Raw genomic sequence first — 14,166 nt, 5'->3', positions numbered from 1 at the left:
CTCTCTGCACTGTGGAGTCTAGTGGCCCATGAACTTTCACATTCCTCCTTTTAAAACAGTATAGGTTAGAGTATAACATTTGCATTACAGTAAGTCAAAAGGAATATAACATCCCAACATCAGGCTACTTTTCAAGCAGCATAATGTGGAGAAATGCAATGGTCATTCTAAGCTACTCTGCAAAATGAGATGAGAGAACAATCACTAGAATTGAGAAATATTGCTCCTAATTACATAATTATGCTATTATTTTTTAATTTGAAATAAAATATGCTTTGACTTGCCATTTTACAAAGAGCTAAAATGAACATACCTGTTATATTTGTCTGGAAATCAGGTCATGCCTTTTTAATATTACTTGACTTTGAACTACATTCAAAGAAGTTGGATAGAATAAATGTTTAATCCTTAGTACTACAAAATCAAGAAGATGAGTTATGTGTCCATAGATCTCTGAACTCTAATAGTAGGCTCCATGTCCTTCCCCATGTCCTAGGCCTGGATCTCTGAGAGGATTTAACTATGTTTGTAAAAAAAGGGAAAGTAATTCAAGCTGACAACTGTATGTCCTACTTTACTTTTTATTTTTAAGAGGCAGCGATGTTTCCAGGTTTGCAGAATGGAGCTTGTCAATTCTGGTTAGGTTCAAATCCAGTTCCTCTAGAGGATGAGGTTAGTGTTAAATTTTTAAGTGCAATTAATGATTTACAGTGAAAAAGTTAAACCTTAATATAATGCTAATCTTCAAGTTGATTGATTTAGGATGTGCTTCCCATGGTTCCCATTTCTCTCCCCCACTATATTTTTCTCCATTGCCACAGTCTGTCAGAGGAACCAGGGGATCCCTCACTATAGTCATATAAGTTTTCCCCTCCCCCTTTTCCTCCTTCACTTTGCGTTTTGTTCCTATTCCTATTCTTTTTTCTCCCTCCCTCATCTTCCCACTCTCCCTCCCTTTCTGCCCTCCCCATTTTCCATTAGTCAAAGAGAAGGAGGTAGAATTGGTATCTGGGGGTAATGAGATATACTGAAGGAGGAAGGGAGTCCTTCTCTATCTGTACCACCATCAAGGTTTGGTCACCATTGAAAGGCATTAGAAATAGTCTATACTCACCTTTCTTATTTTTTCATCACTCATTATCTTCTATTTAATATTTTAAAATTGCAAAATATCACACACATACAGAAAAGCACAAAAAAACATAAGCACAGTTTATTTACTGCCATTATCTCTTTAGCTGACTGTTACCCAATTCTGCCCTCATTCCTCAAATGGCCATGTTCTGACAAGGGTCACAGGGACTAATTAATGAAAGCTATAGTTTATTTTCAAACTTCTATTGAATTCCTTTTCAAATCTGCTTGATCTTTTATTTTTTAAGTCTCCTATTCCTTGCTCATAATTTGAAGTCTCGCTGTACAAACTAAACTTTGCTATGCTTGCCTTTTATACCTAACAATTCCAGTAGAGTCTAAGTGGTATCCAGTACTGTTCTCAGTTGTTTCTGCCGACTCTTATACCTGGTGCCTTGTGAGCTCTTGTTCTCTGTGAGCTGTTGATCTTTGGAACTTCATCCATGGAAATTTTTGGAGGCCTGTGTTAAAGTTGTATTCCTTCAGAGAGGATTTGTGTTACTCCTACCAATGTCCTGCAAACACGGCCACCTTAAATTAAACCCTCAGTTCGATTGGGGACCACACAGATAGAGTAAATTCATATTGCAAACCTATGAAGTCAGGCTTGTGTTTACAAATTCTCAGGAAAAAATGTTTCTATTCCTCTCACCCAATGCCAAGGTCAAGACAGGAAAGTTTTCTTACTGCCCCTCCTTGTAAGGTCATTTCCATTTCCCTTTCACTGAAGATGTAGTCTTTTCTGGTCCCAACTTTATGGGAGATTGTCTCCTCTCTGACTTTCATTAAACAGTTCTTTACTGTATTTATTTGAATAAACTATGTTCTCCCACTCTTTTATTGTAAAATCCTTGAGAATCAGAACTTTTATCTTCATGTACATAGTGCTCAATATAATACTGATTCATTCTGTCAAGCAATGTTTATTGACATTTGTGCCAGGACTACTCAGGAACTGAATATACAAAAATTGCCAACACACTTAAGGTCCCTGCTGTCCTGGAGCTTAAATTTGTTAAGGCACATTGTTCAAAAAAGTATTAGTGAAACAAATGAATGATCCACAAGAGGAAAGAAGAAAAGACAACTGCCAGCCACAAAAGAGGGTAAGCGTACATTTACAGAAATAGCAACAAAAAGGACCGAAAGAGTGAAAATCAGCTACTGAAGGAGGGCATTTTAGAACCAAATCTAGGTTCAGAGTGTCAAATAGGGCAAGAAGAGAATAATTGGCTTAACTGGAGTAGGGAAGTCTAGAAATAGGAAGTTAAACAATTCCCAACAATGCTTATAATGTTTGAGAAACCTTGCTTTTTAGAACGGCTGTGTGTACATATGTCATTTTAGAGGATCAGCAAATAAGATAATGACAGTAATTCTGAGGGGTACATTCTCCTTCTCCTTCTCAACTTTTCCCTCAAAGGACCTGCTCATCTCTCTGCATTTCAATCTCTGTCTTTTATTCTTTCTTATTTAAACATTGACACTTTTGCTTTTCCACTTATGTGTGCCTTCTCATTCTCCATTTTTTTCCTCAAGGTACCTTGACATTGGTGGTAATTGTTCTAATGAGATGACTCTTCTTGGGCTGGAAGATAGCTTCAGGTTAGGGGCTGGTTGCTTTGATTAGAAGCTTGGAATCTTTGGCCCCACCCCAACTTTGGGGGGAGCAGGGAGGGGCTGAAAGACTGAGTTTTCATCAGTGGCCAGTGGTTTTAGTCAATCATACCCACATGAATAACCTTCATAAAAATGTTTACAGAAGAGGGTTTAGACAGCTCCCAAATTTGCAAACAAATCTATGTGCCAGGAGTCTGGCATACCAAACTCCACAGGGAAAGAGGTCCCTGGCTCAGGACTCTTCTGGACCTCACCCCGTGTGTCCCTACATCTGGCTGGGCATCTATATCTTTTATAATAACCTGTAATAGTAATGGTATGGGTGTGGAAAACCTCAGCTTTGTTACCAAGCAAGACAGAAGTGGGTAACCTTAGTGGGGACCTGATATCTACAACTCACATAAAAAATGAAGTCTTGTAGAATGGAGCCCTTAAACCTGTAGAGACTAACTCTGGATAGTTAGTATCAGAATTATAAAACACCCAGGTGGGGTCAGGAGGGAAAAACAATCCTCAGCCTGCTACCAAACTTTACATTGTTACTTGTAATTACACCTTTGATAAACATGTTGAAATTATATCAGTTACTAGAATATGACCTGCATTGCTCATATTCATTCTCCCTATCCCACCATAAACACAACTAATTTCTTCAAGGGCAAGTTTATGTTCTACTTGTGAGAAGCCTTCCCAGATCCTCAACAAAATTTACCTCTCTCTCTCTCTCTCTCATACATATATTTCTTTCTTTTTTTTTTTTTTTAAAGATTTATTTATTTGAGAGAGAGCATGATTCAGGGGGAGGGGCAGAGGGAGAAACAGAGTCCCCGTTGAGCAGAGAGCCAGACATGGGGCTCAATCCCAGTACCCTGAGATCATGACCTAAGCTGAAGGCAGACATTTAACTGGTTGAGCCACCCAGGCATCCCTCATACTTTTATTTCTTATAATGTACCATTAAACATGGCACTTTCCTAATCTGCTTTATGTTAGAGTAAGCAAGGAATACACAAAGAACAACAACAAGAATTATTATATAGGGACATCCTACAAAATATCTAACCACTACTCCTCAAAACTGTCAAGGTCATCAAAAACAGGTAAATTTTAAGAAACTGTTAGAGCCAAAAAGAGCCTAAGAAGATATGAAAACTAGAAGTAACATAGTTTCCTGGATAGGGTCCTGGAATTAGGTTAAAACTAAGGAAATCTTGGGGTGCCTGGCTGATTCAGTCTGTACAGCATGTGACTGTTGATCTCACGATCATGAGTTCAAGCCCCACATTGGGTGTAGAACTTACTTTAAAAAAAAAAAAAAAAAAAAAGCCTGGGGCTCCTGGGTGGCTCAGTGGGTTAAAGCCTCTGCCTTCAACTCGGGTCATGATCCCAGGATCCTGGGATCAAGTCCCGTGTCAGGCTCTCTGCTCAGCGGGGAGCCTGCTTCCTCCTCCTCTCTCTCTCTCTCTCTCTCTGCCCGCTTCTCTGCCTGCTTGGGATCTCTGTCTGTCAAATAAATAAATAAAATCTTAAAAAAAAAAAAAAAACCTAAGGAAATCTGAATAAATTATTTTTAAAAAAACAGTTATGTATGTTATATGGATACACATAGAAACAAGGAAAATAGGCTATTCTTCAACAATCTAGAAATCTCTTACCAAAATTAATCCATATATGAATCATTAGAATGTATCATTAGTATGGCCAGTAAAACCACTACTTAGCTACACTTTGATAATTCTACAATTTATTCTATATATTTAAATAAAATAAAGCTATGTTTTTAAAAAAAAATTCTGTGATTAAAAGGAATACCTCACCTTTTCCCCTAAATTAGTGAAACATAAGTGTGTGTGTGAGCAATTGATAGTATTATGAAATAAGACTTCTGAAGCTAGCTTATCTTTTTAATATCTAACCTTTGGATATCAAATATAATATATAATTATGCTTTTATAAATACAAATTTACTAAACAGAAAATTTTTATGTAATGCATTATTTCATTTTCAAAGACAGGCAAGATTAACACTAAATGTTTTTATCGTATTTCGTGGAATCTAAACAATATTTTATGTATCATTAAAAAAGACAAAAATGCTGTCAACTAATTGTAAGATGGTACTGATTGTAAGAAGTATCCCAATTTGGGGGACACCTGGGGGACACAGGGGGTTAAGACTCCAACTCTGTTTCAGCTCAGGCCTTGATCTCAGGGTTGTGAGATGAACCCTGCACTGGGCTCCATGCTGGGTACAGAATCTACTTAAGCCTCTCTCACTCTACCCCTTCCCTCCCCAAATAAATAAATAAAGCTTTAAAAAAAAGAAATATCCCAATTTCATAAATAATAAAATGTGCATCTTATAATCAATGAAATACAGTTTTTTTCTCATGGTAGAAATGAATTTATTATGTATGTGCCTATTCAATTGATGTGAGCCTAATTTGTAGTACTGAATATTTGTATAGTTCAGGAAAAAACCCTGCATTCTCTAGTTTTTATAGAAGATATTTTATGTGCTATAAGTGAAGTATTTTATTAGTCCACTGAGGAGACACACACTCTCCTAAATATTAAAGTCAATCAGCAAATGGCCCCAAAAAGCAGATTAACAGAAAATGGAAATACTATCTCTACTTATTGTCCCATAGTTACAATTATTTAAAAAATACTATTATACTTCGTGAGTCAGCTTTGTGTTGTGATTATTTTGAAATAGCTTAAAGTATATTAGTTCGTATTAGATCTCATAGATTACTGAAGTTCCCATTGAATTAAACTTTGAAGCTAATTTTTTAAAGCCAAAGGGGAATTAAATAAACCATCTAGGCTAACATCGCAAATTAACACACTAAGTTTATGTGCATAACATCAGACATTTCTCATTAAGAAAAAGGTACCTTTAAAACTTTATGACAAAAAAATTGCTTCGGTAAATGAGAAAAACCGTTTGCCTTAAGTTTACTACGTCTTTTTTTAGGCTCAAAGGTAATTGTGTTTTCTTTGTAAATAAGCTCCAGAAGATCAACATATTCTGAAATGGAGGAAATAATTAGGTATCATTTTTGTTAGTCTTAAAATAAATTAGATGTGATTTGGTTAAGAGTTCAGCTGTTAAGATTCTCCATGAGAACAAAAGCACTTTCATAGAGGTTACTTCATAGGTTAATGAGGCTACTGTACAGTCAATTTTTCTCTTCAAACTTAAAAAAAAAGTTAAGTGTTCCAAAATCTCACAGATTTCTTTAATTTCTGTGCTGTGACTCTAAAATATCCTTCAATGATTTAATTAGCTATTGTGTTAATAGCTGATAATCTCATTATGGGGTCACTATGAAAATAAAAATCCCCACGGGATTTTTATTCTGGTCTATGTCCAAAGGTGTAGGGATATTCACATATCACACCTAAAGTTCCATAAAGGAACTACACTATATATGTTCATATCCATCTTTACTTTGAATACAAATGTGGAAAACAGTATTTCTTACACACTTTGTTATGCATTTATAATACCTGTTGTTTCTGGCTTTCCAAATTATACTAAACAAGTACATCCTTGACGTAAGCATGAAAGCTAGGTGGGCTGGGGGCTTGGGGTGACATGCAAGGAGAAACAGTGAGGAGCCACCAACAGTGATGGGCTCTAGCGCCCCGAGTGATTTCCAGAAGGGATGGTGGCCACCCTGGCGACATGTAGAGACATGGTGGAATCCACCCCCCACCCCCAGGCCTGATCTTTTGATCAGATGGGAATTAAAAAGATGCCCTCCTGGTGACTGTGCCTGTCAGTTGCATGGAACTTCATTCAAGGATTTTATGAGCCTGGTGGATTTACAATGATACTCAACCATCTGGGAAATACTACTACTGGTGGAAACTTTCTCTGGAATCACACACACCCAACACATTTCTGGATGCTAAAAGTGGTGTGAAGAAAGGCTTTGACTGAGTAACTCATAGATTCCTACAACCCAAGAGGGAACAGAGGACTAGAGCTTCCCTCAAGGGCTGAGACTTCTGACCTTGTCTCAATTTGTTTGGATGGGTCTCTACCAGCTCCCTTTGGGGGCTCCCTGTGAAACAGATGAAGTATTACATTTTACACAATTGGTCTTGAGGATCACAAAATATGCCTGGCACATGGAAGACATTCAGCATGTGAACTGGGGACACTCTTCATCCTCCAGGAGAGACAGAACTTCATGACCTGAGCCAAAGACAGTTGCTTAACCAACTGAGCTACCCAGGCACTCCAAGACAGAACTTCAGTAAGAGATTTACCACATGTGTCAAGGAGGCAGGCATTGTGCTGGGGTCCAGGATGAAGTAGGGCAGAGATTACAATCCAGCTCTTGGGAGGCTCGTTGTCTAGAGGGAGCCCGTATCCTTGGCCAGTAGGCCACATTGTCTGGAGGTGAGAAGAACTTCTACTCCCTTCTTGGTCACTGTGTGACTTTGGACAGATCAACTCCTTTCTCTGGGTCATTGCTGGGGAAACCATCTAACTTCTCTTCTACACTGGGACACCCTTGAAAGCAAAAGGGGCACTAGAACACTTACCCTAGGAGAACTAGTTGTAAACTAGGACGTTGCAGGGCAAATCAGGCCCAGTGACCCCTGGACTCATCAGTTAGAGGGAGACAGTGCTTTTGGTGCCGATGCTAGTCCTGCTTGTGCTGTTTCATGACTGGGTCTAAATCTACCCTCACTTCACCCACTGAATTTGCACAGGCAGTTTGCATTTCTTCTTTTAGCACAGGAGCTTATCATTTCACAAGTATGTCTTCAGCTGCTTGGAAGAACTCATTTCTCTTTGAATCCTGTTATCTGAGACTGCAGCTGGAGCAGACCCCACCTGTGTTTTTTGGTTTTTAGTAATGGGCCCCCATGAGCGACAGCACATACTATAGTCCCAGGAGCTTGGGAGGGGTAGGGCTTAGCACTGCCCCCTAAGTCATGCAGACACCCCAGCCGGCATTCCCACTGATGAGGCAGTGCCTTAGACCTCAAGAGGTGTGCCCATGCCTGGGCCAAGCCTGGAGACCAGGAGTTTACAATCAACAGCCATAGGGTTGCTCAGTAGTTGGTGTTTGTAAAAGCTCGGAGTGTGCCTGTAAAACCTACCAGTCCTTTACATTTGAAGAAGCAGATTCAGAGAGGATCAGAAAGCTGCCAAGGTTATCTAGGAAGAAAGCAGAGAAGCTGGTGTTCACATTCCAGTTCATCTTCAAAAACCCTGTTCGGCCATCGTTTCTCAGTATGACAATGAGGTATGCAAGGTGATTTTAGGTTACAAATGGACAAGTTGTTAAAAATGATTGTTTTATATTTACTTTAATTTGAACTAGAAGACCATGATTGGCACACAACACTTGTGACTTTGCAGATATCATTGCTTAGGATGTAAAGTATATATTTAAATAAGAAAAGGTCAACTTTGCAAAAAATAACCAGGTAAGAAGTGGAGATAACCTTCCTAAAGAGCTCCAAATTGGGAGTGCAGGTCCTGGCTTTGATTTATGTGGTTCTAGCCATATCACTGGAGGGATAGCGTCTCTGAGCCTGTGACTTATGTAGCTGTATACTGCTTCATATCATCTGGGCCATTTAGTCCACTATGATCCTCCCTAAATCCGGAAAATTAATGATGAAGTGACTGTACAGCCCAGCCTGAAGTTAGAGTGAAAACAGAAAGAATACCAGAATAACTGCCATTATCATCCTATAATTCTGCTTAAATTGACTGTGGCTATTGATCTGGGCCCTGCCAACTCTTCTATGTTGATTGAGCACCCAAAGTTTCCCAATTAACTGATGTGTTATTCTTTGAGATTGAATAATGAAGCAGTAAATATTCTAACTGCACTTTTCTTTTTAAAAATATGCTCTCAATTGACACTTTGCATTTGGTCTGAATTTTTAGTCTTTCAAATCCTCTAAAAAATATGCACTTGTATAAATGGCGGCCAAGTCAGAATTTTTGACTCTTTAAAGTGCACAAAGTCAAATGAGAGGGCATTAGTTCTGTGCTTCTCAAACTAGGATACATTAAGGAGCTTGTGGTTAACCAAGATAACACAATATATCTTCCCAGAAAATATAATTAATATATAACCTGAAAAAGCGAGAGGATTTTTATATTACAATTGATTATGGAACTAGAATGCACAGTTTATATTAGCATCTATGATAAAACACAGGATTAAACCATTTTAATGTCATACTTGAAGGGAATTTGAGAAGTTTTTGTTAGCAGAAAGCCCTGTGAGAAATGCAAAGCAACATTCAAGTATGTCTTTACCATTGTTAGGTTTCAGAATCCCTTAGTTTCCAAGAAGCAAAACAGCCTCAGGACTCATCCATGTACAGTCTTCATTTCCTCAGGCCTATCCAAGAACTGAAATTGTGTAAGATGATGAAGTTGTGTTAATATACTGATTTTCCCAAAGAAAGTGGATTCTTAGTGGTTTTCTTAAACAGCCTTTCTTGAACCAAAGCCTCCGTTCAAAAAGGCAGAATCCTATGCTCTAATGACAGCCTCATGAAGAATGGTCAGGGGCCCTAAAATCTCAAATCAATCACAACAAAATTCCATTTTTATGGCTGGGCTTAATTACTATAACCAGGGTTTTCTTTCACGTTTCTTTTGCTCTGAATTTTTCCACTGATCCTATGTTACAATAATTTGATAAAATATTTCAAATGTCCTACTTACTATTTTATCTACTTTAAAAGTATTTTATTACCTCAGTGAATTATGCCAATACTAGTAACATAGATCCTGTTCTATGTACAACACCATCATCTGTTTATTAGCAGGCCAGGGAGTAAAGAAATTACAATTCCTTTCCCATTTCTTTTATAATTCAACCTAAGATGCCTCAAATGTGTCTGCATACCTCACTGTGCCTAGGAGTAAGTAGATGGTCAGGAAATGACTTCTAAATTGGATTAACCTTCCAGTTTTCACTGAAATAAATTATTATTGTATTTTAACCAAAGCTAGTTACTTGTCTTTTATCTCACTTCCCTTTAAAGAGTTTTCCCAATGCAGCAACATCACAGTTGAGTCACAGCACCGGATCTGTTCAGCATAACTTTTGAAACTCATAGTTTCAGCAACACAGTAACAGGTGCTAGCACTTAAAGAGCCAGGTCCTGTTCTAAGCCAGTATTACTTAAAATCCATTTATCAAATCATCTGCTCCCCATAAAAACTCTCTAAAGCATGTATTCTTATTTTTACATATGGGTTAAATAACTTGCCCACGGTCACACAGTAGCCCATACTCTTCTATAGTGCCTTTCTCATGTTGTTAATGTCAGTCCACCATTCATGAGATGGATGGTTCCACAAATTATATGTATGCTTATGTTCTCAATATCCTCACCAAAAAATATGCTATAAAAACTTAATGACATACTTTGTAAGTTTTTAAGTGTTACATAATATCAAACAGCTTAATAAAGAGAAAAACTATTGAAATATCTACAGTAATCAAGGATCCAAATAAAAGATAATAAAATTTAACTCTTATATCTTCTAATTACAATGGTTTGGGAACCAAAATCTATTTTTCTGGAACAGGGATGGCATTCTTTCCACAACTATGAAGGAACTCTCCCTACTGTAACATGGAATAAAAGTGAAGTGCCAGCCCTTTCCCTGGACACATTTTTTATTTCTTCTTCCTTCATTATATTCAGAGATGGCCAAACTGAACTGCTGATTGCCCAAATACTGTTGGTATAGAATGCCATATTTAAGCTTGAGACTATTTTCCTTTATTTCTCTGCTTTCACAGTGAAATACATCAAGCATAATTTTTGTTAAGCTCTAAAACTTTCAGCAGGTGAAAACATCATGGAAACGGAAACTTACCCCCCAACATATTTCATTTGGAAACTGAAGTTCAGAGAGAGTCATAAAAATTCAATTTAAGTAAGATTTATTGATTGCCTAGAGTGTGCATGATCGTCTATTAGACACAATGAAATTCAGGCACAAAACAGACAAAAGATCCCTGGCCTCAGGTACTTTATGATTTAACTATTATAATACAGATTAGAAACAATAAACAAACAAGTTACAGGGCAATGCTCACTTACTAGAATCAACATGATAGGGCAGTAATTTAAGTAATCCAGAATGGTGTCTAATCCTAAAATCATTTATAAAATGCATTTAGCCTTGAAATCCACAGCACTTCAAACATGATCATGAAGTTCCACTGCAGATTAAGTCACAAAGATACAAACACACTTAAAAAGAGTATTATTAATGATTTTTGTTATTTTGGATCTTCTGTTTTCTTCTTATTATTGTTCGAAGCCTCCGTAATACCAGTTTATCAGACAGAAGCATGTCATCTTGTTGTTCTAGATAATCCAATAAATTCTCGGTCCATTCAAGTGCAGCCTTATGGCTAATATGTTTCTCTGGATTCAGATCTGCTTTTCTAGTCTTATTGTAATGCTTTTGTTCTGCAGGCTTGGCTTGGTCCTCAGCACCTTCACTGTCAGTTAGCACCTGACAGCTTGAATCATTACTCCGAGAGTCAAACCACTGATCAATATTTTCAATGTCAACGTGTTCACAGGCTTCTGTATTCTGTAAAACCGTTGCTAAGTTAGCTGCTAAAATAGCTCCTTCATCAATGTTCATGCCTGAATTCTCTTCATTGCTAGGGAAAAGTTTTTTCCATGCTTTGGTTATGGTACTTGATTTTACCATGTTCCAAGCTCTTGATACCTCATAAATTGCATCCAACACTGTCAAGTTCTTCCAAAACATTTTTGGGTCAATTCCCTCACCCATGTATTTCTGGAGAAGTCCTGCTCGGTAGTATCTTTTTACTGTGGCTAGAACTCCCTGACTCATAGGTTGAATTAGACTTGTGACATTTGGTGGCAAATATTTCACAATTATTCTGCCATCATCTGAACTCAATAATTCTTCATTTGGATGTGCTGGGGGAAAATCCAAAAGAAGCACTGCTTTTTCTAGAAGCCCCTGAGACTTCAAATGCTTCTGCACCTGTGGCACAAAGTATTTTTCAAACCACTGTCTGAAAACAGAATGTTCTATCCACGCACTTTTTTGACTGAAATAAGTGACAGGAAGGTTTGAAAGGTCAGCTCCTTTGAATGCACGGGGTTTTTTTGCTTTTCCCACAACACAAAGATTAAGTTTGTGCAAACCAGTGGCATTTGCACAACACATAATAATGATTCTCTCTCTGCTTGATCTATAACCAGAGGTATTTTGCTCAGTTTCAAGAGCTAATGTCCTTGATGGTAGACATTTCCAGAATAATCCAGTTTGATCAGCACCATAAATCTGCTCTGGTTGTAGATTCTCTCTCTCAACAAATTCCTGAAAGTTACCGCAAAATTCACTGGCAGCAGTTTCATCTCCTTTTAACTTTGTTCCTTTACCAGCAGCCTTTGGAATACCATGGCGCTGCTTAAACCGAGTTAGCCAGCCAGATGATGCATTAAAATCACCTTCCATCCCCAGAGCATCAAAAAAGAATTTGGCTTGTTTTGCACAAATTGTTCCAGACACTGGAATCCCATCTGTTTTCTGTTGGTTAAACCACTCTATCATAACCCTATCCAGTTCCTCATATGTTGATGACTTCATTGACTTACGTTTGGATACCCCACTCGTAGGATCTGAACTGTTTGCATAGTTTATTATCCTTTCTTTGTTCTTTTTAATATCACGAACTGTGGATTCACCAATTCCATACACCACAGAAAGCTTTTTGAAAGAGATGCCTTCCTCAAGTTTCTTAATAATGTCAAGCTTGTCCTTAATTGTCAACACCACACGCTTACGTTTCCCCAACATTTTAAGAACAAGATATTTAACAACTTAGATTTGAATACAATGAGACTAGAAAATGGGGTTTCACGATCCCTTCCTTGACCCCGCCTAGACCTAGATGGATGGTGTGCTGGTCAGTTTCCAAGCCAGGCCTACCAAGACTCTCTTCACTTTGCTGTTTTAAAGCCTACAAAGTTCTTTCAACAAGGACTAGTTTTAATTAAACCTATCTTCTTTCTTCCTCCTCACTCAGTTTGAGGTCTTTTTCTGTACTGCACTCTCAAAGGAGATTGCAACTAATACTGTACCAACAAGGTCTCTAAAACAGTCCTATTTCGTATTCAATTCTTGCCATTATTACAGATGAGATACTTTGCTAAAGGAACTAAGACTCAGGTGGGGCTATTTTGGTTAATGTGCTAGGGAATAGTTTAAGAGAGGACTTGTAGACAGGACATATAGGAATAAATAATGGAAAAACTCATCCCTTGACCTCTGTCTTTGTCAGGCAGTGCACTGTACGGAATACTGCCTCTTCTAGGCAGGACTGCTAGAGATTATCAAGTGAGTGGTTATGAAAATCATAAGCAAGCGAGGTAAAGCAAGCTGGACAGAAGTGAGCAGTGCAAATAAGGTGAAAATGGACAAGCAGAAAACTTTGTACTTTAACATGACACAAACTTATACCTAATGTATTTGGCAACTGGAAAGGCAAAAGGTGGACAAGAGGTGGTGTCACATGATTAAAGAAGGCATTAAAAACTTCATTGGTAGAAATCAGAACTCATGGCAGAGGGTATGAGGTGGAAGGCTCAGTGAAGATGTTAAAATAATCCTGGTGAAAGATGATCCTCGATGGGCCAACAGAAGTAGTTCCTGTGGGGAGCTGTATAAGCACTCGGTGCCTCCGAAACCTAAAGGAAAATACCAAAAATATTTTTTTTCAATATCAGGGTCTGTGGCATTACTCATATCTATCCTGAAACTGTACTGAGAAAATTAACGCCTCCTATCAGTGTGATGACAAAATCTGACAAATAATGCTTTTAGGCATTATCTGGAGTGACAGCGGGACCTGAATTGCCTACCTCCTGAAATTAAGAGGTCAGAGACAAGCCGTGTTAGCGAGGGCCTCTCCCCGCAGGGCGAGCTCCGGAGCGCGGGACGTCTTTGCTCACGCGGAGGGAGCCCGGATTCCTCCGTGGACGCCGGCGACCAGGATGTCACCGCCGCAGCGAGCGAGCGCTTGGCCCAGGGGACGCCAGTCAGCGGGCCGGGGGCATCGCTCTCCGCCAGACAGCGCGGCGGCCAGACTGCCCTGAAAGCAAATGGAGTCTCTAGAGGGTTGCTGACACTGGTGGCGCGGTAGCGGCAGCGGCGGCGAGGGGCGAGCGTCGCCGGAGCCGGAAGGCGGGGGATTAGGGTGCACGCGCGCGCCCCCGCAGGAACGCTGTGTCGGCGAGGGGGCGGGGCCTGCGCGGGCGAGTGCGCGCGGCGTGGGGGCGGAGTCTCCAGTGAGAGGGCGGGAGGGGGCGGGGCCGCCACTGCAGCGTCTCTAGGCGCCGCGTGGGTTTCAC

General features: G+C 39.2%; 1 protein-coding gene across 1 annotated transcript; it reads right to left on the bottom strand.

Annotated features, from left to right (window-relative positions):
- Nucleotides 1–10,697: 10,697 nt before the first annotated feature.
- TIGD2 (tigger transposable element derived 2) lies at nucleotides 10,698–13,953 on the bottom strand. Its single transcript, XM_080797433.1, has 2 exons — nucleotides 13,678–13,953; nucleotides 10,698–13,503 (listed from the first exon to the last, which is right to left on the bottom strand). The coding sequence occupies exon 2, from the start codon at nucleotides 12,611–12,613 to the stop codon at nucleotides 11,036–11,038; it is 1,578 nt and encodes a 525-aa protein (XP_080653559.1). The 5' UTR covers nucleotides 12,614–13,503; nucleotides 13,678–13,953; the 3' UTR covers nucleotides 10,698–11,035.
- Nucleotides 13,954–14,166: the final 213 nt, after the last annotated feature.

Source organism: Martes martes, assembly GCF_963455335.1.
Source record: "Martes martes genome assembly, chromosome: 2".
In the NCBI taxonomy this organism is placed as follows: domain Eukaryota; kingdom Metazoa; phylum Chordata; class Mammalia; order Carnivora; family Mustelidae; genus Martes; species Martes martes.
This window is presented reverse-complemented; position numbering and strand designations above follow the sequence as displayed.

Bases quoted from the DNA above. Each gene is read 5' to 3' on its own strand.
- TIGD2 (XM_080797433.1), bottom strand. From the start codon at position 12,613: ATGTTGGGGAAACGTAAGCGTGTGGTGTTGACAATTAAGGACAAGCTT.